The 24359-nt window shown below is 50.4% G+C and overlaps 1 protein-coding gene across 1 annotated transcript in view; it reads right to left on the bottom strand.

Moving 5' to 3' along the window:
* The window catches only part of IGF2R (insulin like growth factor 2 receptor), a 102308-nt gene that overhangs the window by 60327 nt on the left and 17622 nt on the right, over window positions 1-24359 (bottom strand). The window contains exons 2-8 of the mRNA XM_086316668.1: window positions 22893-23032; window positions 13386-13504; window positions 11742-11840; window positions 5761-5893; window positions 5182-5311; window positions 3260-3365; window positions 139-301 (exon numbers count right to left, since the gene is read on the bottom strand). Of these exons, the coding sequence (XP_086172794.1) occupies window positions 139-301; window positions 3260-3365; window positions 5182-5311; window positions 5761-5893; window positions 11742-11840; window positions 13386-13504; window positions 22893-23032 (890 nt within the window). The remainder of the gene's footprint in view (window positions 1-138; window positions 302-3259; window positions 3366-5181; window positions 5312-5760; window positions 5894-11741; window positions 11841-13385; window positions 13505-22892; window positions 23033-24359) is intronic.

Genomic DNA, 24359 nt, shown 5'->3' with positions numbered 1-24359 from the left:
GGAAAGGGGGACACACGAGAAGGGTCTTCGCGAAGCGCACAGGCCTGGGACAGCCACAGCGTCCTCCCGTCTGACCTGCAGCGCCCGCCCTGAGGCAGGGGGTGCTCGGCCTGGGCCCCCTCCCGGCCCCCAGCTCACCTTCCACCCGGCTCAACGGCTGGAGGTCGACGGCCACGTCATGCTGCGCGCTGCTCAGGGAGCAGCTCCGGCTTTCCAGGTAATCCCTGTGGCAGGCGTACTCGGTGACCCACTCGATCTCAAAGCGGCAGTTGGATTTCGCTGTGAGCTTGGGAATGGTGCCCTGCCACAAACCCGGAGAAAAAGGGAGAAAGATTCGTTTTATTCACACGGCTCAAATGCAGACAGAATTTCTCTGCTTCCGGAAAAGCTCAAGGGTGTGCTGCTGGGCTTTACCATTGTTCTCATTCTAGTACCGCATGGCCCATAACGGATTGTGATGATTTGACTCGTGACTATTCTGCTTCCTCGCAGCTCTTCTGGTCCCTTTCAGAGTCACATGCAAACTTCAGCCTGGGAGCCCACCCTGAATGCAGTCTCCCCTGCCCCACCATGCCCCTGGTGAGCAGTCACAATGTGTTAAGGGCCTGTGGTCTGTTCACTCCTTTCTGTCACAGGTGCCAGATGGACCCCCTGCCCCCAACCAGGGGGGTGGAAATCACTGCATCTGTGCGCACCTGGGGAGACAGGCCCTAGCCCCTCCCAGGAATGTCCATGGGGTAGACGGAACCTAGCCCCTCCTAGGAATGTCCATAGGGAAGACGGTCCCTAGACCCCTCCAAGGAATGTCCACAGGGGAGATGGTCCCTAGGCCCCTCTTATGAAAGTCTATGGGGGAGACAGTCCCTAGCCCCTTCCTAAGAATGTCCATGGAGGAGATGGTCCCTAGCCCCCTCTTATGAATGTCCATGGGAGAGATGGTTCCTGGCCCCCTCTCATGAATGTCCACGGGAGAGATGGTCCCTAGCCCCCTCTTATGAATGTCCATGGGAGAGATGATCCCTAGCCCCCTCTCATGAATGTCCACGAGAGAGATGGTTCCTAGCCCCTTCTTATGAATGTCCACAGGGGAGATGGTCCCTAGCCCCTTACTAGGAATGTTCACAGGGTCTTGGGCAGGCTTCACTTGTACTCAGATCAGTTTTCCTCCCGGGTGGGGCCAGGCTGTCACCCCCCGCCACAAACCCACCCTCTGGGAAGGGTGCTGAGCAGTAAGTCACTGTGAACAAGGGCGCAGCGCCACCCTTCTGACGTCCCTGGGGAAGCGGCCCTCTCCCCGGCCCCGGCATCAGGGGCAGCCGTGCTGCCTGTGGGCACGTCACGCTGCCAATGCTTACTGAACACCTGCTGCATGCCAGGCATGAGGCCCAGTGCCAGTTTTACCATCACGTGGCCAGCAAGCTGCAGAGGTCCAAGTCCAGCCCCGACCGCTTACTCAGGAAATCGATGCCCTAACTAACCCCTTGGCTGAGGGCAGCCTGACAAACAAACAGAGATGTGGATCGAGAGCTGAGCGAGAGCAGCCGGACGCCCAAGGCCGTGTGGGGTGTGACTCCATGTACGTGGGAGGTCGGGAAAGGCAGAGGCCAAGGGGCGGGGGGGGGGCTCGCGGCGGCGGCCAAGGCTGGGTGAGCAAGGGGTGATGGTGGCTGGGCACAAGGCTTCTCTGGGTGATGGAAAAGTTCTGAGGCGATAATTGTGCAATTCGGTTAGTGCACTAATAACCATTAAACTGCACTTAGGCTGGGCAAATTTTTACAGTATGTAAATTCAAGTAAAGCTTTCTAAAAGAGATTTATGTGACAAGGTGAACGTTTTACTAAAGTTCCAGCTCCTAAAAGCATTTAATGAGCCGGTGAAAATGCTTCAATAAACCTTCTAAGTATTAAGGGCCCCGGGCCTAAGTCACCCAAGCTCTGCCCAGGCGACAGTCAGGCTGGACACAGAACCTCGTAAGCTCCACGGTGGACACACTGGCCTCGACCGCCTCGCGTGGAGGGGCACTCCCCACCGTCTCCCTCGTGAGAGTGTGGACTGAGGCTCGCTGGACGCGGCACAGATCAGAGGGGGAAACGCTGAGACCATGGCTGCCTTAGAACATCTCCCTGATTCTGATTCCCACTTGTAGGATGGAAAGAAGAAATACACAAATACATGCAAAAAAAGAGTATAAATGACACTCCTCACAATCACATTCGGGACCAGCGTCGGTTACTGGCCCGCCGGGTCTTGGCTGAGTTGACACCATGCAGCCCCGGAAGTCTGGCTGGACCCGCACTGTAGTCTCATTCTCCACTACCACCCCACCCGCAACACACACACACACACACACACACACACACACACACACAAAACGGCCAGCTGCCAGCCAGAAAGCAGAGAAATTCCACGTTTGTTTGGGGGAGGACATTCTTTGGCAAAAGAATTCCGTTCCTCCTACTTCATTCTGCGGGGAGGACAGGCAGAAATAAATTGGAGGAAAGCCCTACCCTTCCTCCCTGGGGACGCCTCCCTTCAGCAGCAATGCCATCTGCAAAGACACTTAAGCAGCAGAGGCCCTGAGGGACTGCGCTGGCCCGGGGCCCAAGGACACAGCAGATGCAAGGCCCTACCCTCAAGGAGTTTACAGCGGGCACTGGAATTTGAGTAAACAGCGAGATATCAATCTGCCCATGGGCAGGGGGCAGGAGGCAGGTGAGGGGGCCAACGCGCTTCTCTTGAGGCTACAGGAATCTCCCTTCGGGCCCTCGTTTCCTCTACACCGGGATCCACCCCCGGAACCCCAGAGCGCTGTCTGCCAGGCCTACACGCCATCTGCATGACTCGCTTCTTACTACGCTCCTAAAACCACTTAGCCGTTTTTACCTTGCCTCACCCGAAGCAGTCAACAGACACGTGAAATCCACAGGTTCAGGGTCATATGTACATTTTTTTTTTTTAAATATTTACTGACATCCGCCTCGCTGTGAAGTTTTTAAAAAAAAAAAATCTGTCCCTGAACCACTGGAGGTCATCCCGCGCGACCCTTGAACAAAAACACCATCCTGTGGGTGTAGATGGAGGTCCCTCGGGCTGATTGCGAAATAGCACACAGCCAGCCAGGCACGTTCAGCACACAGCTGGGTCCAGCCCGGGCCTGCTTGGCTTCCACGTCCACGGTGGCTCGTCTTCTGCACGAGGACCCCCAGATGCAGGACTGCTGAACACCACTGGGGTGCAGAGCTCAGGTCAAGCCACTCACCTCTCTGCGCTCCGACGGGCACACGAACGTGATGGTCACCGCCGGGCTGTGGCCGTCACAGAAGTCGGGCTGGCCGGCCCCTTCCTTCACGTAACTCAGGACGAGCCTGGAGATGCACACGTCGGGGAGAGAGTGGGGGTGAGCAATGCAGACATCACAGCCCTCATTCTGCCCTCAGCACCCTCATTCAGGCGAGAGGAGAACAGATGCAGGTCACAGACATAAAAGAAACCACAGGACAGACTCACTCGCGTTTATTTTCATTTGGGGGACATAAAATTTAAGTGAACTTCAATGACTGCTGTACTTTCTCAAAAAACAAACAAAACCAAAAAAAAAGTCAAATAATCACCATGTAAACTTAAGTTCTTAGAAAAGCTGTCGGGAGGACAAGGAACAAAATCATAAACCATCTAACAAAACAAAACAAACACAGCCCAGCTGGCCAAGTGCGTTTCAGCCCACAAGGCTGCACGACCACTTCCTCTCTAAATGACAACTTTTCAATGCAAACCGAGGACTTTCCTTTTTAAACCCGATGACCGCCCAGAGCACTGGCCACATGGCCTCCCCCTGGCAGGGAGACAGACCCTGGAAAGGCCCGTGGGGCGCCGGCCTTGCTGCAGGCTGTGGCCACGGAGGCACCAAAAACAGACCACCTTCCTGGTCTCTGAAGGTGACCTCGGGCTTTCGCTCCATGCCCATGCTCTCCAGAGTCCTCTCCAGCCCCTGCCAGCAGGAAGAAGAGCCCGTTTATCACTTGAAGACAGGGCAAGAGGCTGAACTCTGCCCCCGCAAATTTCACAAGCGGAAGCCCCGATGCCCAGCACCCCCGACGTGACTGTATTTGGACACGGGGGGCCTTGGAGGAGAGGATGAAGATGAGGTCGCTGGAGTGGGCCCCCGAGACAGGACAGCTGTCCTTATAAGGAGAGGGGCTCGGGACACAGACACACAGGCCAAGACCATGAGGGGACATGGGGAGGAGGCAGCCGTCCACAAGCTGAGACCAAGGGTCTCAGGAGGAGCCCCTCACCACGCCCCCTGCAGACATCTCAGCCTCCAGAGCTGAGAGGGAGCTAGAGGAGCTGCCTGGGCATCCTGCAGCCCTTTGCCTGGGCGGCCCTGGCAGGCGAACACACTCGCACACGTGGGAATCTCCCAGCATGCTTCAATTTAGGTCACGCGCCAGTGTTTTCTGGGGACAGAGTGCAGTCTATAATTGCACACGCTGACACACCACGAGTTCCAGATGGGAGCAGGTGCGGCGAGACGTCTACCAAAGGGCCCCGGGAACAGAGAGTGGATAAAAATCCTCACTCCAAGTTCAGGACGTGGTCATGTGGGACCCACCGGAGACAGCAAGCTCTCTGCCAAGCCAGGGGCAAACCCAAGTCAGGAGGAGAGTGTGTGTCAACAGCAGGGCTCCTTAAGAGAAAATGAACCACCCCTGCCGGAAGCTAGGGGGCCCACGGCGGGCTAGGGGGCCCACCGGACCCCAGTCGGGAAGCAAACTGTACCCAGAAGAACAACGGCAAAGTGGCCCTCCTGCCGCTTGCCCTCCAGGACTGTTTTTTTTAAAAGAAGAGATAAAACTATGGACATAAAACCAATGTCAGGGGTGATGAAGCAGGGAAGACACTCAAACACACCATAAGGTAGTGGCAAGCTCATAAAATGGAAACCATATGGATGGATGCGGGCTGCATCGTGATAAATGTGTTCCTGCTCTAGGAAGAAATGATTAGAAAGTCACCAAGAATGTGCGACTCAAGCAATGACCAGTAAGTTTACAAGCACGTGTGAAGTAGTAGTCACTTGGCAAGGCCTTTCTCAAGCCCTGTTGAAAAGGGGTATTCTTGCAGCTCCCCTGAAAAAGCCAGGCTCTTGCTGAGGACTGCCCCTGCCAGCAGCAGACTGACCTGTCATTGCTCACGAGCTTCAGCCCCTCCTGGGGCCGGCCCACGTCGAACGCGCGGTCCCCTCGCACCAGGCAGGCGGCCGCGCCGGTGGGACACACGCGCACTTGTGGACTCGAGGCCCGGAGCACCTCTGGAAGAGGTAACATGTGACACTGCATCAGACCACGCGCCGGGCACAGCAATCACACTCAAACCTTGGGTCCAGGGGCTCTTGTAAAAACTGTCAAATTTTCTTAAAGTCTCCAATATAAGGTAATAGAAATTTGGAAACAAGGACAAGTAGGATCCCATCCCAAGACCCTGGGCAAGCCAAGGCCCACTCTGAAAGTGGACAACGGGATGAGCTCTCTGCCCGGCTGGGCAGCTGGGAAGCGAGGACGCAGCACTGGAACGCTGGCTCTGCCCCTTGTCCGCAGGAGCGGCTGGGAAGCAGGGACACGGGACGTGGCTGGCGGCTAAGGGATGTACCCCTTCCTCCCGGAGCCATGGATGGGAACCCTACGGTGCCAGGGCAAAGGCACTGAAGCCTCTAAAGAAATCTCTCCCCCACTCCCACACCCGACGCCCTCAGACACAGACCTATGTCCCTGCAGACATTGATGAACAGAGATGTGTCCGGGTCAGAGTCGTCCACCAAGTAAGCACCGCTGGTCTTGATCAGTGGGTTTAAATCGTGCTTCTTGAGCTCTCTGTCGAAAGCGTAACAGGGCACCTGGGAGAGAGAAGGGAGAAGGAGGGGCTTCCACACACGCCTTGGCGGGGTGGGGAGCAGGGGTGAGGCGAAGCCTGCGACCTCTGCCACATGACACCGGGCTCCATGCCTCAGGTCTCCAATGAGGCCCCCGAGGACGGCATAATCAAGGCCTGCAGGGCTCCGGCTGCTCCCATGAGCATCTCCTGCCTGCCCCTTCCCTCCCCGCCACACGGTCCGTTCCCATCAGGGTCCTCACTCATGGCTCCCTGTCCCTACCCTCCCTTAGCAACCACCTCACATCACCCTGGCAGCAAGTCCTCTCCTGCCTGCAATGATCTCTTTTAAGGGGGCCTCTAGGTTCCAGCTTCCATGTACCCGACTCTGAGCCAACATCTCTACAACCACCAGATCAACCCTTTAACAGTTCCACCAAGTCACAAGAGATTGTCACATACCGAGTGAAGTTAAGTCAGACAGAGGAGAAATACTGTATGACATGCCTGATGTGCAGAATCTAAAAAGACACTATGCAGCTCAGTTGACTTACAAAACAGACTCACAGACATAAGACGATGAACTTAACAGTTGCCGTACAGTTGCCGGGAAGGACGGAGGGAAGGGAGGGTTAGGGAGTTTGAGACCGACACATACACCCTGCTGAATTTACAGTGGACCCACAACAGAGACCTGCTGTACAGCACAGGGAACTCGGCTCAACGTCCTGTGGCCGCCTGGATGGGAGGGGAGTTTGGGGGAGAATGGGTACCTGTGTATACATGGCTGAGTCCCTTCGCTATTCAACCTGAAACCATCACAGGGATGTTGATCAGCTATTCCTCAATATAAAATAAAAAGTTTAAAAAGGAAAAACTAAAAAAAAAAAAATTTTTTTTTTTTAAATAAAACAAAATTCCCTCGAGTCACATCACTCCTGCTCAAAATCCACCAGGGGAGGGGAGTTTGGGGGAGAGTGGGTACAGGTATATATATATATATGGCTGAGTCCCTAAGCTATTCCTCAATATAAAAGAGTTTAAAAAGAAAAAACTCAAAAAAAAATCTTTTTTTTAAAGTAAAATTCCCCTGAGTTACACCACTCCTGCTCAAAATCCACCAGGGGCCACTTCCCATCACCTTGAGGGTGCAATCCCAGCTTCTCCATTGTCTCCGACCCTGGGGACCACTCCACGCAGTCACACTGGCCTCGAGGGGCACTTCAGCCCAGGGAAGTGACGCTGCCTCTGCCTGGAATAGTCCCTGGCATCCCCTCTCACCTTGCTCAGGCCCCGGGGGAAGCGTCACCTGCTTGGCGTGGCCTTTTCAACATCTCCAGCTCTCTCTGCGCCTCCCCTACCCTTTTTCTTCATTGCACTGGTGTCTGTCACCAGACACCTCCACCTGCTAACGTGCGAGTGAGCTCCTGAGGACGGGGGGCTTTGTCACTGCTGTGGCCCCAAGCAAGGCTCAGGACATGGCTTGGAGCCTGAAGTTCCTCCTCTGGGCATCTGGCCCACGCTTGTGAGTGTGTGTTAGTCATTCAGTCGCCTCTGACTCTTTGCCACCCCAGGGACTGTATCTCACCAGGCTCCTCTGCCCACAGGGCTCTCCAGGAAAAGAATACTGGAGTGGGTTGCCATGCCCTTCTCTAAGGGATATTCCTGACCCAGGGATTGAACCCAGGTCTTCTGCATTGGCAGGTAGATTCTTTACCATCTGAGTCACCAGGGAAGCCCTACTGGATTCTAACTCACATGTACTCTCTCATCTCTATAAAAGAATGGCCTCTGTTTTTAAAAAATTGAGAACTAAACCAAACCACTGCATTGTACACTTCAAATATATGCAATTTTATTTGTGAATTACACCTCAATAAAACCGGTGGCGGGGAGGAAAAAGGGGTCCAGGGGAAGGTTACACATGAAACCCATTATAGCGGGCAAGACCCTGTGCTTTCCAAGCTCCACCAAACTCTGAAGGTAAAGCGGCCAAGCCCACAGGTGTGCCCCTGAGGAAATGCCTGGTCACCAAGTTTATGTAAAACAGCCCCCAAATCTCAGCTGCAAACTAATACACCACATCATGTTAACTGCCTTAGCCAAGAAATATTCTAAAATCTCATGTTCTCTGCAAATCATTTCAAAGGATCGATAGTCTATTTCATCATTTCCACTGGGTAATTTTCCTTAAACTGTTTATTTGGAAAACTGAAGCTATTCACAGGCAGGTTCATTTACAAAGGTTAACTGCTTCATGTTAATGTTTAGCTTTTAAATGTTTCTCGGAAAGATGCTATCAACCCTGCAGGAAAGCTCTGACCCACTAACCCTCTTCCCCTGTTCTGTTTGCAGAGACTTCAGAGAGAGCTACTGGATTAAACCCAGGGACTCGCACCCCCTCGGCGGAGGTGGGGGAGGCGGACCCAAACTCATGTCAACCAGACCCTTAGAGCAAAGCTTCCCGCTGCCTGCGACACTGACCAGACAGCCCGATGCCAGCCAAGGAGGGCAGGCACAGGCACAGAGCGGGTTGAGGGCAGGAGGCCAGAAGCCACGCCTGGCACCACGTCCTGCCGAAAGGCCATCGAAGTGCACGAGCGGGATGACCGCAGACTGTGACGAAGCTCCAGTGGAAGTAACCCACGTCCTTGATCCTGCAAATTCAAAGCTTGCCAGTCCCTAGCAGAGTAATACAGTTAACAGAAATGTGTTAACTCAGAGGAGGGGGATGGAATTGGGCTGACTGGTGAGACAGGAGACAAGAAGCAACTTTCCAGCTACGAGATTAAGAGAGTGAGCAGGACAGCACCCAGCAGGCGGGGAGAGGGGCCACCTGCCTCAAACTAGCTCTGTGTCACCCCAAGGCTAGACGGATCCCCGTGAGCCAGGCCTGCAGACCCCCCCAGCTCAAGGCCACAAGCAACTGCTGGCCATGTCTCAACTCCAGGAAGGAACAGGAGACACGCCCGACGCAGCGCCCCCCAGAATTGGAGCGAGCGTCGGAAAAACAAGCAAGGCTCCTGGGGAGAGTCCTCCCACTTCCTGCTCCACTGAGCCGAGCAATGGAGACATTCATCAGCCCCGGGAATGCGGCGGCCGGCAAAGGGGGTCTCTGCCAGCTCCACACACAGCACACTGAGTCACCCTTGTTAACGGTGTACGTCTGTACATTAACCATATTTATGCAACTCCGCTAGGCCCACACGCTTGCCAGGACTGCGTTTTCTGTGTTCCCTAGGGGTGGAATGGTAGGGGGTGTGTGTCCACAATCTTGTAAAGAAATTACGATCTAAGAGGACTCCACCGGGATCCACTGAGCAAAGCATGACACGGGTGGGTTTAGACGACACTTTCTGGAGCCCACCCCCGCCCCATGCTCTCTGCCCATCACTCCATTCTAAATCTGATGAAGCCAAAACAACAGAAGCAATGAGGAGACACTAAGAATGGGTGGCGGTCAAGACCACATGGCCACAAAACCAAGTCTAGGTTTGTTTTTTTTTTAAAAGAGGGATGATGAGTGTTTCTGCATTTAATGTAATTTTTGAAGTTATAGTATAGCCTATATGATGCAATCAAATCCTACTGAAGACAAAGAAAAGGGAATACGCTTTCCCACGACTTGCAGGGAGTGAGAGCAACACTCCTGCAGCAGCCATCAGGCTCTCACGTGTGTCAGTCACTCGGTCGTATCTGACTCTGCAATTCCATGGACTGCGTGAACTGAACTCCCCAGGCTCCTCTGCCCATGGGATTCTCCAGGCAAGGATACTGGAGTGGGTAGCCATTCCCTTCTCCAGAGGATCTTCCCTACCCAGGGATCAAACCTGGGTCTCCCACATTGCAGGTAGACTCTTTACCAACTGAGCTGCCAGGAAAGCATCAGGCTCTTGTGTTCTTTCTACTCATCCACACCTAAGACAGAGCAGACGTCCTCCACACCTTCAGTCTATGGGCTCCATGAATGCAACAGCGTTTTCAAAATGTAATGACATTCCTGACGCTGAGCCCCTCCAGAGAGGAAAACTCAACAGATAAAAGCCCTGCCGCCAACCAAGCCCAAAGAAAAGGTCACTGGGAGCAAATCAACATTCCCCCTGCATCTTTCGATCAGCTTCTAAGAAAAGTTAAACATCACTTTTGAGAAAAACATAGGCTCTAATCTCCCCATTTCCACCCCCCAAAACGGCTCAGGTCCAGGGTCAGCACCCTCGTTCTGTAAACATGTTAGGCTTTATGAGTGACGTAGGTCTCTGCTGTGTATTCTCGGCTTTTTTTTTAACAATCCTATAAAAATGTAAAAAAACAATCTTAGATCTGGGGCTGCACAAACACAGGATGCAGTTTGTGACTTCTTGACCTACAAACACAAAGAAAACCAAAAACAAGTCACCATTTCTTTCTTTGGGGAAGTAATTATTCTTCAGGTGGTGGGAGACAACTGTCAGTTCAGCAAAGCAAGGTAAAAGGGAGACCCGGTTAGAACAGGAAAAATGGGGGTAATAACTATCGCTTGCAGAGTCAGAGACCGAGAGAACCTCCATGGGGCCTGGGGTCTCCTGGGAAAGCAGAAGGCACTTCACACTGGTTCAAGGATACTTTACCTGCTGCTAACGAAATATTGGCAAAGAGTCTAACCTAAGTTGTTAAATGCAAAGTTTAAATCTGACACCATCTCCTACTAGTGTTATTTCATTAGATCTTCTTTGCTTCCACAGTTTGAACTTCCTTCCCATTGAACGTTCCTTACACACAGGAGGCACTCCGACTATCTTTTCTTTTAGAGATGGCCACATCTGAAGAATCGGTGACAGCTCAGTATTTGTAACTTAACGTGGCTTTTAAAAAAAAAAGATACAAACGTCTCTTTTTGCCCTTCTTAAATGACAACGTATTAGGCCATCAGATAAATGACAGATTACTCCCATAACTGATCACTCCCAGTTCCTAGCTCCTAAGAGGGTCTCTGAACTCGACTCTACAGAACAGAAAGCGAATAGAGAAAAAAGAGAATGCTCAACCCAGGAAGACTATTGCCTGGGTGAACACGGGAAAGCCACCTTGAAATCCCAGGATGCTAGAACTGCAGAGGAAAGGGCCCTCTGTCCCCTCCACTGCCAGGGAAAAGTCAGAGGCTATAGGTTAGAGAGGATGGTGCTTCATCGATCACCAGGAACAAGAGCCAGATACCAGAGAAACAAGGGAAGAAGTGACAGTCATCTGGCCTCTGAGGTGAGCTGGCAACGAATGTAAGGGCCAGGCACACCTGACCTGGATCCAAGATGCATTCAGAAGCCACTCCCAGGCCAAGGAGATGGTCTCTGCAGGCAGCGTGGTGATCTAAACCCCAAAGTCAACTCGAGACTTAGTTCTTGAGATGCATGGCATCAGAAACCAGGAAATCACTTGCTCTACGCGAGTGAGCCGTTCCATTTCCAGTCCGTCCTGTGTGTTTAGAACACCCTGTCCTAAAAGTAAGAACCATCCAGGACAAGTTATCAAGGAAACCATGCGGTGTGCCTGTGCGCGTGTGTGTCAGCTGCTCAGTTACATCTGACTCTTTGTGACCCCATGGACTGTAGCCTGCCAGGCTCCTCTGTCCATGGGATTCTTCAGGCAAGAATAACTACAGTGGGTTGCTGTTTCCTTCTCTAGGAGATCTTCCCAACCCAGGGATCGAACCCAGATCTCCTGCATTGCAGGCAGATCTGAGCTATCAGGGAAGCCCAAATCATATGGTCTCTCTGCTCAAACGGAGTTTGAAAACCAAAAACAGACTTCTACCTCAAAAAGGTATGTGTCTGCACTTCAAACACTTAAGGTCCCAGAATGTACTTCACAAGCATGTAACCCTGAAGGGCCCTTGTTACCTCTTTATTCGCTTTAAATATATTCTTTTTGCAGGCTGCAGTAGTCCTCCACTCGAAGTAATGCACACAATCTGTTGCAGTTACAAACTCGGGAGTTCCCTATTTTTAAAAGAAGTAAAAATAAGTTAGCATACTGCGTATTGTAAAGTGCTCCTTTTCTAAAGTTAGAAACCATGAAGGCTAACGAAAAATTTTAAACTAGCAGCAGTGGGCGGGGGGGTAGTAACACACAACTGTTTTAGTTAACAAGGTCAGCCGAGTGAGAAGTTCCCAAACTCAAAACTTCTGAGACAAAAGCTTCATAAAATCATGATGGAATTTGGCTCTAACTGATCCAAAACTGTTCTACTGCCCCAGCTATGCGAGTACAGTAAGCTCATGGGAAGTAATCCTTGCAGACCTTCCACTCTCAAACTCCAAATGTTCTCTGAACCAAATGCCAACAAAACCAAAGCCAGAAAATGTGACCTCATGCTTCCTGGAAGCCGATGGAGGAGGCCCATCTGGACCTGACCGAGCTCATACACCGGCCTTCCTTAAACGCCCCCACACTGGAGGGGGGCCCCTTCTAACAGACGGGGACCAGAGATGACCACGGTGTGGCTGGTTGATAAGACCCAGCGGGAACTTACCCCTACACTCCACGGAGCAAGCCTAAGGAGCTCTGCAAATTCTGGTTCTTGTAGCATGAACACAGAACTCCTCAAGAAAAGTTAGTTAAAATTCAAACGACAGCTTACTCTGTAACTCAGACCTCCAGATTTCATACCACTGCAAACAGATTATTTCCCAAAGTTTCAACATGGACAAGAGTGCAACAGACAATCTGGCCCAAAATTAACAATACTGAGTTATTTTTCAAGTTCTTCACATAAGACAGGATGGGCTTAAAAATGCAACAGTCACAGCACTAAATTCTAAATATGATATTTTAAAGCAATCTGGTAGCCACGTGAGCTTCACTCTCTCTGATTTTTCTAAACACTTGGATTCTTACTCTGATTACAGAACACTCGTAGAACATGTACACAAATCGTTTTTCCTAAAAGCTAGCAATCATTTGCTGAGAGTCCCTTTCTAAACAGTAAAGACTAAAACTAAAATATCACATACAATATGCAGAGACTGAGGACAAATGTCATGCTTTAAACAATTATGTTCCATTTCAACACTAGTAATACCCCAAAAGTTGGGCACCCCATTACCCACTGGCCAAGGTTTCTTCTTGATAGATGTCAGTTTGTCCAATTAATGTAAATGAGAAAAAAAAAGAAAGAAAACACTTTAAGAAGCAAACACGCTGCCCTGAAAACTATCAAAAGAAAATGCAGAAAGAAAAAAAAAATTATGCCTGCAACATAAACATTAAACAGAGCTTTGAGTTTAAACACACTAATCTTTACATTGTCCTTGTACACAGGATGTGGGTCAAGTTTCACTTAAACATTGTAACTATAGGCTTAGGATTTGCTTACTTATTGGTTTTTAATGATGGTGGTCATTTGGTTGGGGTTTCTGTTTATCTGTTTGCTTGAGTTTTTAATTTTACTCACTTACTTGTCTTAGAATACCAGGACAGCAAGAACGCCCCAGGGACAAATGTTTCTAAAAGAAAGATTATGAAGTGACTCCGCATGGACTCACCAAGGTTTTCCCACATAAGAAGGTGATGCTACTCTGAATTTTGTGATTCTGCTGCTTACAGTTCACTGTTGTGTTAAATTCCAGAAGAGATCTGCTTGCGGTTTTCAAAAGAGAGTCACCTATTCGGAGAGAAAAGAGCATGAGCAAGCTAGAAAACATTCCTAACCAAAAGCTATTTCCAAGTGCGAGCACACTAAAAATGGCACTGCAGTTCATCTGAAAAGCTTATAAGCTTACACAGTGCCCTGTCCCAAGAATTCTCTGTCTCAGGAATGCCATCCTCGCCCCACCTCCTGCTGTTCAAGCCCCAAAGAAAACGGCATGAAGTCCTGTCTTTCTCTCATCTGTCAGCACGGGCAAGTCCCAGCACTTCTGCCTTCTTCTCAGATCCACCCACGTCTCTCCATCTACGACGCTTGCAACCACTGGTACCCGTGTTCTGGCTACAGCCTCTTGATGGGACCCCTCGCCTCCAACTCCTGTCTCGTCCCTCACCATCCTCCCTTTCCCACCCATCTTGCCCCAGTCTGATTTTCAAAAACATAAATCAGAATATATAGTTTGGCTGATGAAATCCTTCTATAACTTCATACATACACGCTGTAAAAACAAAAATGTTTAGAACAGTCCACAAATCGGGGTGATCACTTTTCAGTTTGCCTGAGATATTATTATAACAAAAAAATCTATATAGTATCAGTGATGACAGTTGGCACAAGAACAGACAGACTGGAACAGAGATCAAGACATCAGAACAGAGCACAGACATCAGGGTTCTTGAGTCAAACTTTGATATACAAGGTATCAAGTCAGTGAGCAAAGAGACTGTTCAGTAGATAAAACTGGAAACAAAATAGCAATCTGCACTGGCAAAAAGATAACTGAATCCCCACTTACCATTGTATACAAAAATGAACTCTAAATGGATTAAAAGATATAAACATGAGAAACCAAATTCTCTTAATAAAATATATACAGTTATCTTTTAAATCCTAATGCAGCAAAATATTGAAGACTCTAAAGCATTAACTACCAAAAAAATTTTAAACTTGACTTTTTATTAAGTTTAAAAGTTTACATTCATTAAAAAGTACCTTGAGGAAAACAGAAACAAATTATAAACTAGCCGATACACTGAGCTGGCAAAGAACTAGCATCAAGAATATATATACTCATACACAAAAACAAAATCATTTTTTATACTTTTAGGAAAGAAAAGGAAACAAATGACCTCTGAGAGAAAACGCTGAGAGGAAAAAGGGGAAAACCCACACCAAGTCATAGTATGGCGATTTCAATATCAAAGGCAAAGAGAAAATTCTAAAGCTTCTAGAGGAAAAGAATTTATCACATGCAATAGGTAACAATATGAAATGGGCAAGACATGATCAGACAGAAGAAAAACATCTTCATAATACAAAGAGATGTTCAACATCACTGGTGATCAAGACCACATGGCATACCAAACCCAGCCATTATACGGACAAAAATTAAGTACCAAATGTTGAAGGAGAGACAGCCCGGAATTCTCCTGTGTTGCAGGTGGAAGTATGAACTGGTTTAACCAGTACATAAGTTGGCATGGCACTGAGTCCTACCACTGAACATCACATACCCTATGCCTTAGCTAGTCAACTCTTAGGTAAATACATAAACAAAAGCCAAAACATGTGAAAGAATATCTCGTGTTCTTCACACTAGTGAAAACCTGGAAACAACTCAAATGCCCATCAAAAGAAGAGTGGATAAATCAACCCTGCTAGACCTACACAATACTACAACATAGGCATCAGAGGAATAAATCAGGGAAAGACAACAATACAGCTGTTTTTTAGCAATATGCTGTTACCACTTAAGCGCCTCCAAAACTACACATTGCATGATATACACTTTTTATTAAGTTAAAAACACCATATACAGCCAGACAGGCTCTGACTAAAGTAAGAGAGAAAAAAGGAAATGTTGGTATACAGGATGTGGGCAAATGATTACCTCCAGTGAGGAGAGACAGGAGCATGGAGAGATAGTGGTTATTCTCAAGGTCCTAGATTTTGTGAGAGAAGGGTTTCATTGCATTATCCAAAACAACTAATTTAAAAAACAAAACGGAAAAAAAAGATTAGCTCACAGACTAATGATGAGTGAGTGTCATGACCTCAGGATTACAACTGGTCTACTTTGATACCTACACCGGAGATCTTTAAGCAAGGGGAGAAGAAAAAAAAAAAAAAAACAGAAAAAGAGGGGAAGGGGTAAAAATTTTAAGACGCCAATGGAGAGGAGATAATAATGGCTTTCAGGCTCCATAGAACCAGATTTAACAGTACACCGGTTCTCTGCCTTGCCTGTCTAAACCGCGGCAAAGGTTTGCCAGGATCGTTCTTCCGCGCCTAAAACTCCAGGAGGTTGCTCTGAAAAAAAATTTTTTTTCTCTCGCGACCCAACAGCCTCAGAGGCCTGCGGAGGCGGCTCCGGGACCGCGGACAGCGCCCCGCGGCTCCGCCCACTGTGGGCGTGGCCAGGGAAGCTGGTGACGGGGCGGGGCCTCCCGCGCCCCAGCAGCGCGCGCTCCAGGAGACTCGGGGCGCAGGAGGTGGGGGGGGGGCGGGCTCGGCCAGCGGGAGGCAGTGCGCACAGCCGCCAGAAGGGGGCGCTTCCGGGCCATGGCAGGGGGCGGGGGGAGCCCCCCAACCTTAAAGACCCTCCCCCGCGCCTCTGTCCCCCCCAACGCGGCGGCCCCATCCGGCCCTGTGCCCAGAGCTCCCGGGGGCGCCTCATAACTGCTGGGCTCGCCCTGCGCGCAGACCAGACGGGCCCTGGCCTTGAGCCGAGACGGACCGGCCGAGCTCCGTGGCCGCGGCGCTGGGGACAGCGGCGTCCCTCAGCGTCAGGCCCCATCGGCACCGCGCCCGCTCGCCCGTCCAGCCTGCCTGCAGCCCACTCCTCCGCCTACTGGCCAGGACCGATTGCCCACCCCGGCACTCGGCAAGAGGCCGCGGTGCACCGCGGCAGCGCCCCCGCGGCGGACTCCCGCGGCACCCCGGCCAGCCTGGCCGTCCTCCCCGGACGAAGGCCGGGCGAGGACTGCGGGGCGGCGGCCAGCACGCCAGGCCCACGGCCAGCTCCCGAGGACGGCGCCAAATGGGCTGGGCCGCGCTCGCCGGGCCCGCCAGATCGCGCCGGGTCCTCCAGACCGCGCGCCGGGCCCGCCAGACCACGCTCTCCAGGCCGGGCGCGCCAGACCAGACCACACTGGCGGGGCCCCAGCAGACCAGACCGCGCCGGGTCCTCCAGGCCGCGCTCTCCAGGCCGGGTCCTCCAGACCGGGCTGCGCGCGCCGTGCCGGCCAGACCGCGGTCTCCCGGCAGGGCCCGCCAGACCAGGCCGCGTCCGCCCAGGCCCGCCAGGCCGCGCCGGGTCCTCCAGACCGCGCTCTCCAGGCCGGGTCCGCCAGACCGCGCCGGGTCCTCCAGACCGCGCGCTCGGCCAACCGGACCGCGCCAGGCCCGCCAGACCGCGCGCGCCGGGTCCTCCAGACCACGCTCTCCAGGCCGGGTCCACCAGACCAGGCCGCGCACGCTGGGCCCACCAGACCAGCTCGCGCTCACCGGGCCCACCAGATCGCGCCGGGTCCTCCGGACCGCGCCAGACCGTGCGCTCCAGGCCCTCCAGATCACGGTCTCCAGGCCGGGTCCTCCAAACGAGGCCACGCGCGCCAGGCCCACCAGACGGCGCTCTCCAGGCCGGGTCCGCCAGACCAGGCCGAGCTCTCCAAGCCAGGCCACGCCGGGTCCTTCAGACCCTGCGCCCCGGGCCCGCCAGGCCGCGCTCGCCAGGGCCCGCCAGGCCGCGCCGGGTCCTCCAGACGGCGCTCTCCAGGCCAGGTCCGCCAGACCAGGCCGAGCTCACCCGGGCCCACCAGACCAGACAGCACTGGCGAGACCCCACCAGACTAGACCGCGCCGGGTCCTCCAGGCCGCGCTCTCCAGGCCGGGTCCTCCAGACCAGGCCGCGCGTCCAGGGCCTGCCAGACCTGTCCGACCGCAGCCTCCAGGCAGAGCCCCCCAGACCGAGCCGCGCTCGCCTGGGCCCGCCAGACCAAACCGCACTTGCCGAGCCCGCCAGGCAGTGGCGGGTCCACCCGATCGCGGTCTCCAGGCCGGGGCCGCCAGACCGCGCCGGGTCCGCCAGACCACGCGCTGGGCCCTCCAGACAGCGCTCTCCAGGCCGGGCTCTCCAGGCCGCGCTCGCCCGGGCCCGCCAGACCAGGCCACGTTCACCCGGACCCGCCAGACCCGGCCACACGCTACCGGCCAGGCCCCGCGAGGTCCTCCCGACCCTGCACGCCAGGGCTCCCGCCAGGCCACGCTCGCCCGAGCCCGTCAGACCCAGCCACGCTCTGCAGCCCGGGCCGCGCCGGGTCCTCTCGACCCTGCGCGCCAGGGCGCCCGTCCGGCAGCGCTCGCCCGCGCCCGCCAGCCCCAGCCACGCGCCGCCGGCCAGGCCACGCCGGGTCCTGCAGACCCTGCGCGCTCGGCCGCGCTCACCAGAGTCCGCCCGACCAGGCCGCGTGCCAGGCCGGCCGGGCCTCGCCTGCCGCTCTCGGCGCTCGCGGCCGAGCCCGGCCGAGCTCGCAACCCGACCTCGCTGAGGCTGCTCGGCCTGGCGACCGCGCCTCCGCCGACGGCCACGGGGCCCAGCCTGCGGGCGCCGGGCCTTCTCAGCACCTTGCTCAGGGCCTGCCAGCCGGGCCGCTAGCCCTCTCCGACGTGCTCCGGCCAGGCCGCCCCCTCGCGGAACACGCCCCGCTCTGTTGTATCGTGTCTTTCGACGTGTACCGTTTCGCGTGTTCGCCAAAAAGAGAACCCCCTGCCCAGCTCTCGCCTCCGCCTCCTGCCTCACCTTTCCGCTCCTCTTTCTATGAACACTCCAAAAGAGATTTCTACTCTGGCTCCTGCCCGCTCAGACCCTCCCTCCCTCTAGCCTTGACCACCCCCACCACCCTCCCGCCGCCCCCTAACCCCGGAGCCATGTAATTCGCTGCTTTCAGTTTCAAGTCTTTGCTCAAATGTCACTTTCTCAGCAACACCCACCCTGCTGAATATTCCTCAACACACACTCCCAAGGCCCCCTGGCACTCCCGCCTTTCCCCTGTCTTTTCTACAGCATTCATCACAGTCTTAATATCCCACTTAGCCACTGTCTTTCTTTCTTGTGTGCCTCCTTCTCCACTAGAATGTAAGCTCCGTGAGAAAAGGGGTTTTTGTCCGTTTTGGTGACTGATTCATTCAAATATTTGTTACAAATCAATAAATGAGTATTAAGTGTTAGCTGTTTTTTAAAAAAAAAAATTTATACATATATATGTTATGATTTAACCAAGTAAATCAGAATATACTACAATGTACTGAACTATCCCATGGTTAGGCTGTTTCAGCATATTTGCCACAATTTTCAATGCTACGGGGAATTTTTTTTGTACAAAAGTCTATGTACAACAGACGTTACAGGAATCTAAGTTTTTAAATGTAACAGATAATTCTAGACTATCAGGAGACTCTAAATGAGATAAAAATATGAGTTAACACCTAGAAGGCAACCAGGTATCACCAGGTATCATCTTATATATCTAACAGAATTATATCTTTTTTGAAAATGAAAGATACAAGGCACAAGAAGAAATGGTATTTTCACATGTTAAGAGACATGAAAGTAAATCTAGTGATCAACCTGGATTGCTGCTGTAGACTTCTGTGAATGCACACAGGGATCATTAGGTATAACCTTAAGTTAGGAGTCAGTCTGCTTGGAGTAAATGAAGTCACGTGACCAGTGACTGCAGCTGAATTTCATACTCTGTGCTACCCCCAGGTCACCTATAAGAAGCCAGTCAGAATCCCAGGCTTTGGTGGTGAGTAACCTCACTTAACAGTGGGTCTGTTACCTTGGTGAAAGGGGCTATAATAGCCTTCATGAAGTGCATACATAATTTTCAACCTCCAGAAAGATTAATTAAATGAAAATCATGGTATTAATATTAAAGCTGTTAGGAGGAATGTGAACATATTCAGTATTTTTATATACTTGTGATGTTTAATGTTACATCTAATTCAGAGGTTATAAACTAAGCAACTGATTTAGAACTGTGGCAATATTAGAACAGCTAAGAGAATTTCAAGTTTATCATATTTCTACATTTAAACTATTAAATTTATAAGAATTATTGTTAATCCTTAAACTTTTATCGTCAGATCAGATTATCTGATGTACTTTAAACAGAAATCAAATGTATAAAATGCATAAATCATTGTAAAATGTGATGAAGATGATTCAACTAGGTTGTAAATGTAACCAAATGATTGTTCACTGACCCCATAAAAATGACTGCTAAACTCTGCTAGATTTATATATGTAACAATATCACTGGCCTAAGGAAGAACTAATACAGGATTTTTTTAATCAAAAATAATGTAATATTATTTAGACGAAAGTTGAGGTTTTAATATTTGTTTGTAAGTACAAAAACTATGGGCACTATAAAACTCACATCAACAATTATCTTCCCACAAGGGTTAGAGACAATCATCTTCCTATAGTAATATATGAATGTGCCCGTTTCTAGGCTGCCTGCCAGCATTCCATGATTCAACCATTTAAAGTTCTGCCAATGTGACTGAAGGAAAACTAGATTTCATTATTGCTTTGATTTGCATTTATGCCTGGCTTACTAATGAAGCTGAATTGACCATCTGGATTTCTTCTTTTGTGAATTGCCTGTTCTTAGAGACTTTGCCATTTTGCTCCTGCATTGTTTTTCTTATCATTAAGAGAAATTCCTACCTCCTTCAGATTATATTTCTATTTTACTAGGTTTCCCCCACAATGTTCTATTGTCTTTTTACTTTTAATCTTAATCCATAATCTCTGTAACACAATACAAAGGAGATGTCTAGTATTGCTTCCTAGGAGATATATAGCTTAATTATATCCAAATTTCAGGTTATACATTCAGTTCTCATGTGTTCGGATCTGTTGTTAAACTAGCTCTTCTCTCTGATCTGTTGGGAGCGCCAGTCTTTGCGGCTATTTTCCAAAATCCACGTTTGTCTTCCCTTTCTAGCAAATTGGTGTTAGCGTCCAGCGGTCCTCTAAGAGCCAGGAGTTCAGGTTACCCACCACAGCTCCCGTACTAGCGCTGTAACTGTCTGATGGGACACTGTGATCGCAGAGCAAGAAGCCAAGCAAGTCCACAGGCTCCGCAGCTGGCCTGTCAGCATTCAAATCCACAACCACACAACCTCTGGCGAGCTGCTTATCCATGCAGTGTTTCAGCTTTCTCCCTTATAAAATGAGGGAAATGAGATCATCTACTCCAGAAGTTGATGAATGAATTAAATGAGATACTTTTTACTTAGAACACCTGGCATGTAAGTGCACACCAAGTTTAGTGATTAGCTATAAAACTAAATTTTCAAGAACAAATTTAGTTATTTCGACTGTATAACACAGATGAGCAAAATGAGATCTGATTCAAGACGACCTGTGCTCGTGTTAACGTCGCTCTCGCTCGCTCACACCCGTGTGCTTTCCTGAGTTGAAGGACAGGGCAGTAACGGCCAGTGCTGAAAGCACACGTCATCCAGCATGCCATTCTCTCCCCCGGGGGGTCTGAGGCCCCGGGAGAAGTATGTCATGTGTGTCTGGGAGTAAAACGAGATTAGAAACAGCTGTTTTATATCATTGTCAACCGGTAACAACTCATCTTTTTTAACTCTCCCTTTCAACCAACCTCTCCTAGTCCACCAGGCCCAGCTTTCTAAAAACACATTTTATCAGATCACCTCCCCCAATTACCGTCACAAAGAATTTATAACGGATCCACTATCTGCTCCAGAAAAGACCAACTCTCCTGCCTGGGCTTCCAAAGCCTATCTAACTTGGTCATTCTCAAATTTTGTGCCAACTTCACAAATCCTCCTGCTAGTGACTTGTGTGTGTCTGGTACGTTACACTGCTCTGCACTGCCACAAACCAGAAGCACACTTTCACTAGCCAAAAATACTATAGCCCATGCTATAGTAAAATCAAGAGGAAAACTACTTTTCCTCTTCCTGAAAACCTAAGTAACACCAGCCAGCAGGCCCACTTGGGGCCTCTCTCCCTGAACTGTTCAAGAACTGTTCAAATTAAGAAACTGATGATCTCATTTGCACTCTTTTTTTTTTTAATTTGGCTGCCCTGGGTCTTAACTGTAGCATGCATACTTGCCTCTTTGCTGAGGCACGCAGGCTCTAGTTTCCTGGCCAGGGGATTGAACCCAGGACCCCTGCATTGGGAGTGAGGACTCTTAACCACTGGACCACCAGGGAAGTCCCACAAACTTTTTAGGTATATCACAAAATAGTAAAATTTGGCCCAGGAGTTCAGAACGAGCTGGTGCTTTCTCAGATCTCTATCCTGGGCCCCAAATCCCTCTGACCACTGTTCCCGGTCTAGACTGTCTCCATGTCGGGGGAGAGGGAAGCCAGGCAGACACTGGAGCTGGACCAGCAGACCTCCCAGACCTCACTCTTCTTTTTCTAAACATTACTTTCTAAAAAGCCCTTTCAAGTGTGCTTAGGAATTTGCGTTCAAGATGACAGATGGAGCTACCAAAGGAACCCGCCCCTCCCAACTCCAAAACCGAGTCTCCTCTCCCTGGCGCCACACCATCATCACCAGTCATATGCCGTGTCCACTTCGCCCCGACCCACACTGTCAGACCTCACCCCTGAAAACGCCCGGGTCGCAGGTCACCACGGACACCCACGCCACCACCCCCGAGGATGACACCTCCTGCTTTCACATCCGCCCCACGTCTCTTTACACATCTGCCCCTTTCATGCTCCATGTAATGTGGCAGGGCCATCAACCATGTGGATCCATTATCCTCCCAAAGGAAAGGGATCTCGACCGAAAAAAAAAAAAAAAACCCACCACCAGGGCCGCTGGGCAAATGAAATGAGCCCTAGGAAAGAGGTCTGTGCTTCTTCCTCTGGGAGGAAGCCCTTAGGACCATTTAATTTTTAGGGGGACCATCTATGACCCCACGTGAATAAATACTGCCTGAGACTCAAACCACCACAGCAGAAAGCAGAAAGATACAAGCGGGAAGGGAGTTGGGCGCCAGAGGAAATGGGGGGGAAAGAGAGAGAAAAGGAAAGACAGAGTTTAAGAAAAAAACGGGAGAAGGCAGAGCCATATAGGAAACATCCTCCTGTAGCAATAAACACAAAGGCGCGTCAATCTTCGTAACGACTGACTGCACGGCATCCTCTGGACGGGAGGAACCTAACGCTGTCTCAGGGCAGACATTTACATTGCTACCACTTTGAACTCCTATAAAACATAAACTACATATTATGGATTATCAGCTTATATAATTAAATAGACAGCTTACATACATAGAGTCATTTTTGCAAAATCAGGATCCCGCACATGTAGGAAGCTAATGGCAGTTTTACTTACCCACAGAATGAAAGCTGTCTGTCTTCAAGTCATGCATACAGACAGCACTTGATGGTCCACACTGGGCAACACCCATATTTCCACAGATGTTGATTTTATAAAGCATGTTATTTTTGGTATCCACTGCTTCCCATGTATAACTAGAAAGGAAGAAAAGCAATTTGTCACTGTCACTGATCTGCCAATAATTAAACTTCTTTCTAGTTTCATATTCAAGCCACTTTCAAGCTTAAGACTTCCATAACCTAGAAGATACACTTTCATTAGCCAAAAATACTAAAGTCAAACTATGTTAAGTTGAATAGAAGCCAGGGCAGAAACCACTAAATACCACCTTGATCTGGTTCAATCCGCTCTGAAGCAGCCTCAAGACTCCCTAAGCATTAAAATACTTAAAATTCTACCATTAATTTAAGAATACCAACTCAGATATTTAAGTAATTGCTCAAGAATTATGTTGAGTTTTAAGGCAGTGACCTTTCCAATCACCGTGGAATGCTGCAAAGCCAAATGTTTGTTTTTAATTTTGTTTATCTTATTTAAAAACTAGTTACGGCATGTGAGATAGTTCTGGTTCTGGTTTTACCTTTAATAGTTCAGACCCGAAGTGACAAGACGAAGCTGTGCCATCAGGCAACAGATCCAAAATCAGACAAAATTAACTTTTGATTGATTCACTACATGAAGTATTTTATATGCATTGAAACTTGCTGTTCAAACCTCTGGCAAAGTAGATACTGAGTAACTGTTCATGAACCGATCTGCATACTTGGGACAAAATACAGCTGACCCTTGAACAACATGGATTTGAACTGCACGGGTCCTCTTATACAGCAATTTTTTTCATGAAGTACTGTACTGCCATATACCTAACGACACAAGCCATGGTTGGCTGAACACACAGATGCAAACTGTGGATGCAGAGCGTGAACTATAAAGCTGGATGGGGATTTTCAGGAGGGGTGGGGACGGCAGGGTGGGGTGTCATTCAAGGGTCAATGATAATGTCTGCCAGTTCTCTCGTAAGGATTCTCAATTCTCCACTCTTCCCAGGGAGAATGCTGTGTCAATTTTGTAAAAATTTCCTCAAGAAGGGTAGATAGGAAACAAAAGCAAATAAAAAGTTCCTCACAAAACGCAAAAGGTACATGAATGCAACGGTATTGTCGAAAGGACAGGAGATAAATCAGAATTCCTATCCTGGAACTGTGGAGGAACAGGGTATGAGACCTTGAGGTTGCTAAGCCTGGAAACCACAAGTATGTGTCAGGAGCTTACCGTGGGCAGCACCAGCTTGATGGGAAAATACAGCCCCCATAGGACCAGTCCACGTTTCAGGCTCCCCTTTCACTGGGTGTCAGAGCGCTGACTCGGCACAAACCCCAGGCAACACACCCTTCCTTGCCCACAGGCAGTCTCCCCAAGAGCCCCGTCCAGCAATGAGGAACCCCAAAAGGAAGGTTACTG

The sequence above is a fragment of the Bos grunniens genome, chromosome 9 (genome assembly GCF_055505025.1).
Source record: "Bos grunniens cultivar Pamir isolate PY7600 chromosome 9, Bosgru_T2T1.0, whole genome shotgun sequence".
NCBI lineage: Eukaryota > Metazoa > Chordata > Mammalia > Artiodactyla > Bovidae > Bos > Bos grunniens.
This window is presented reverse-complemented; position numbering and strand designations above follow the sequence as displayed.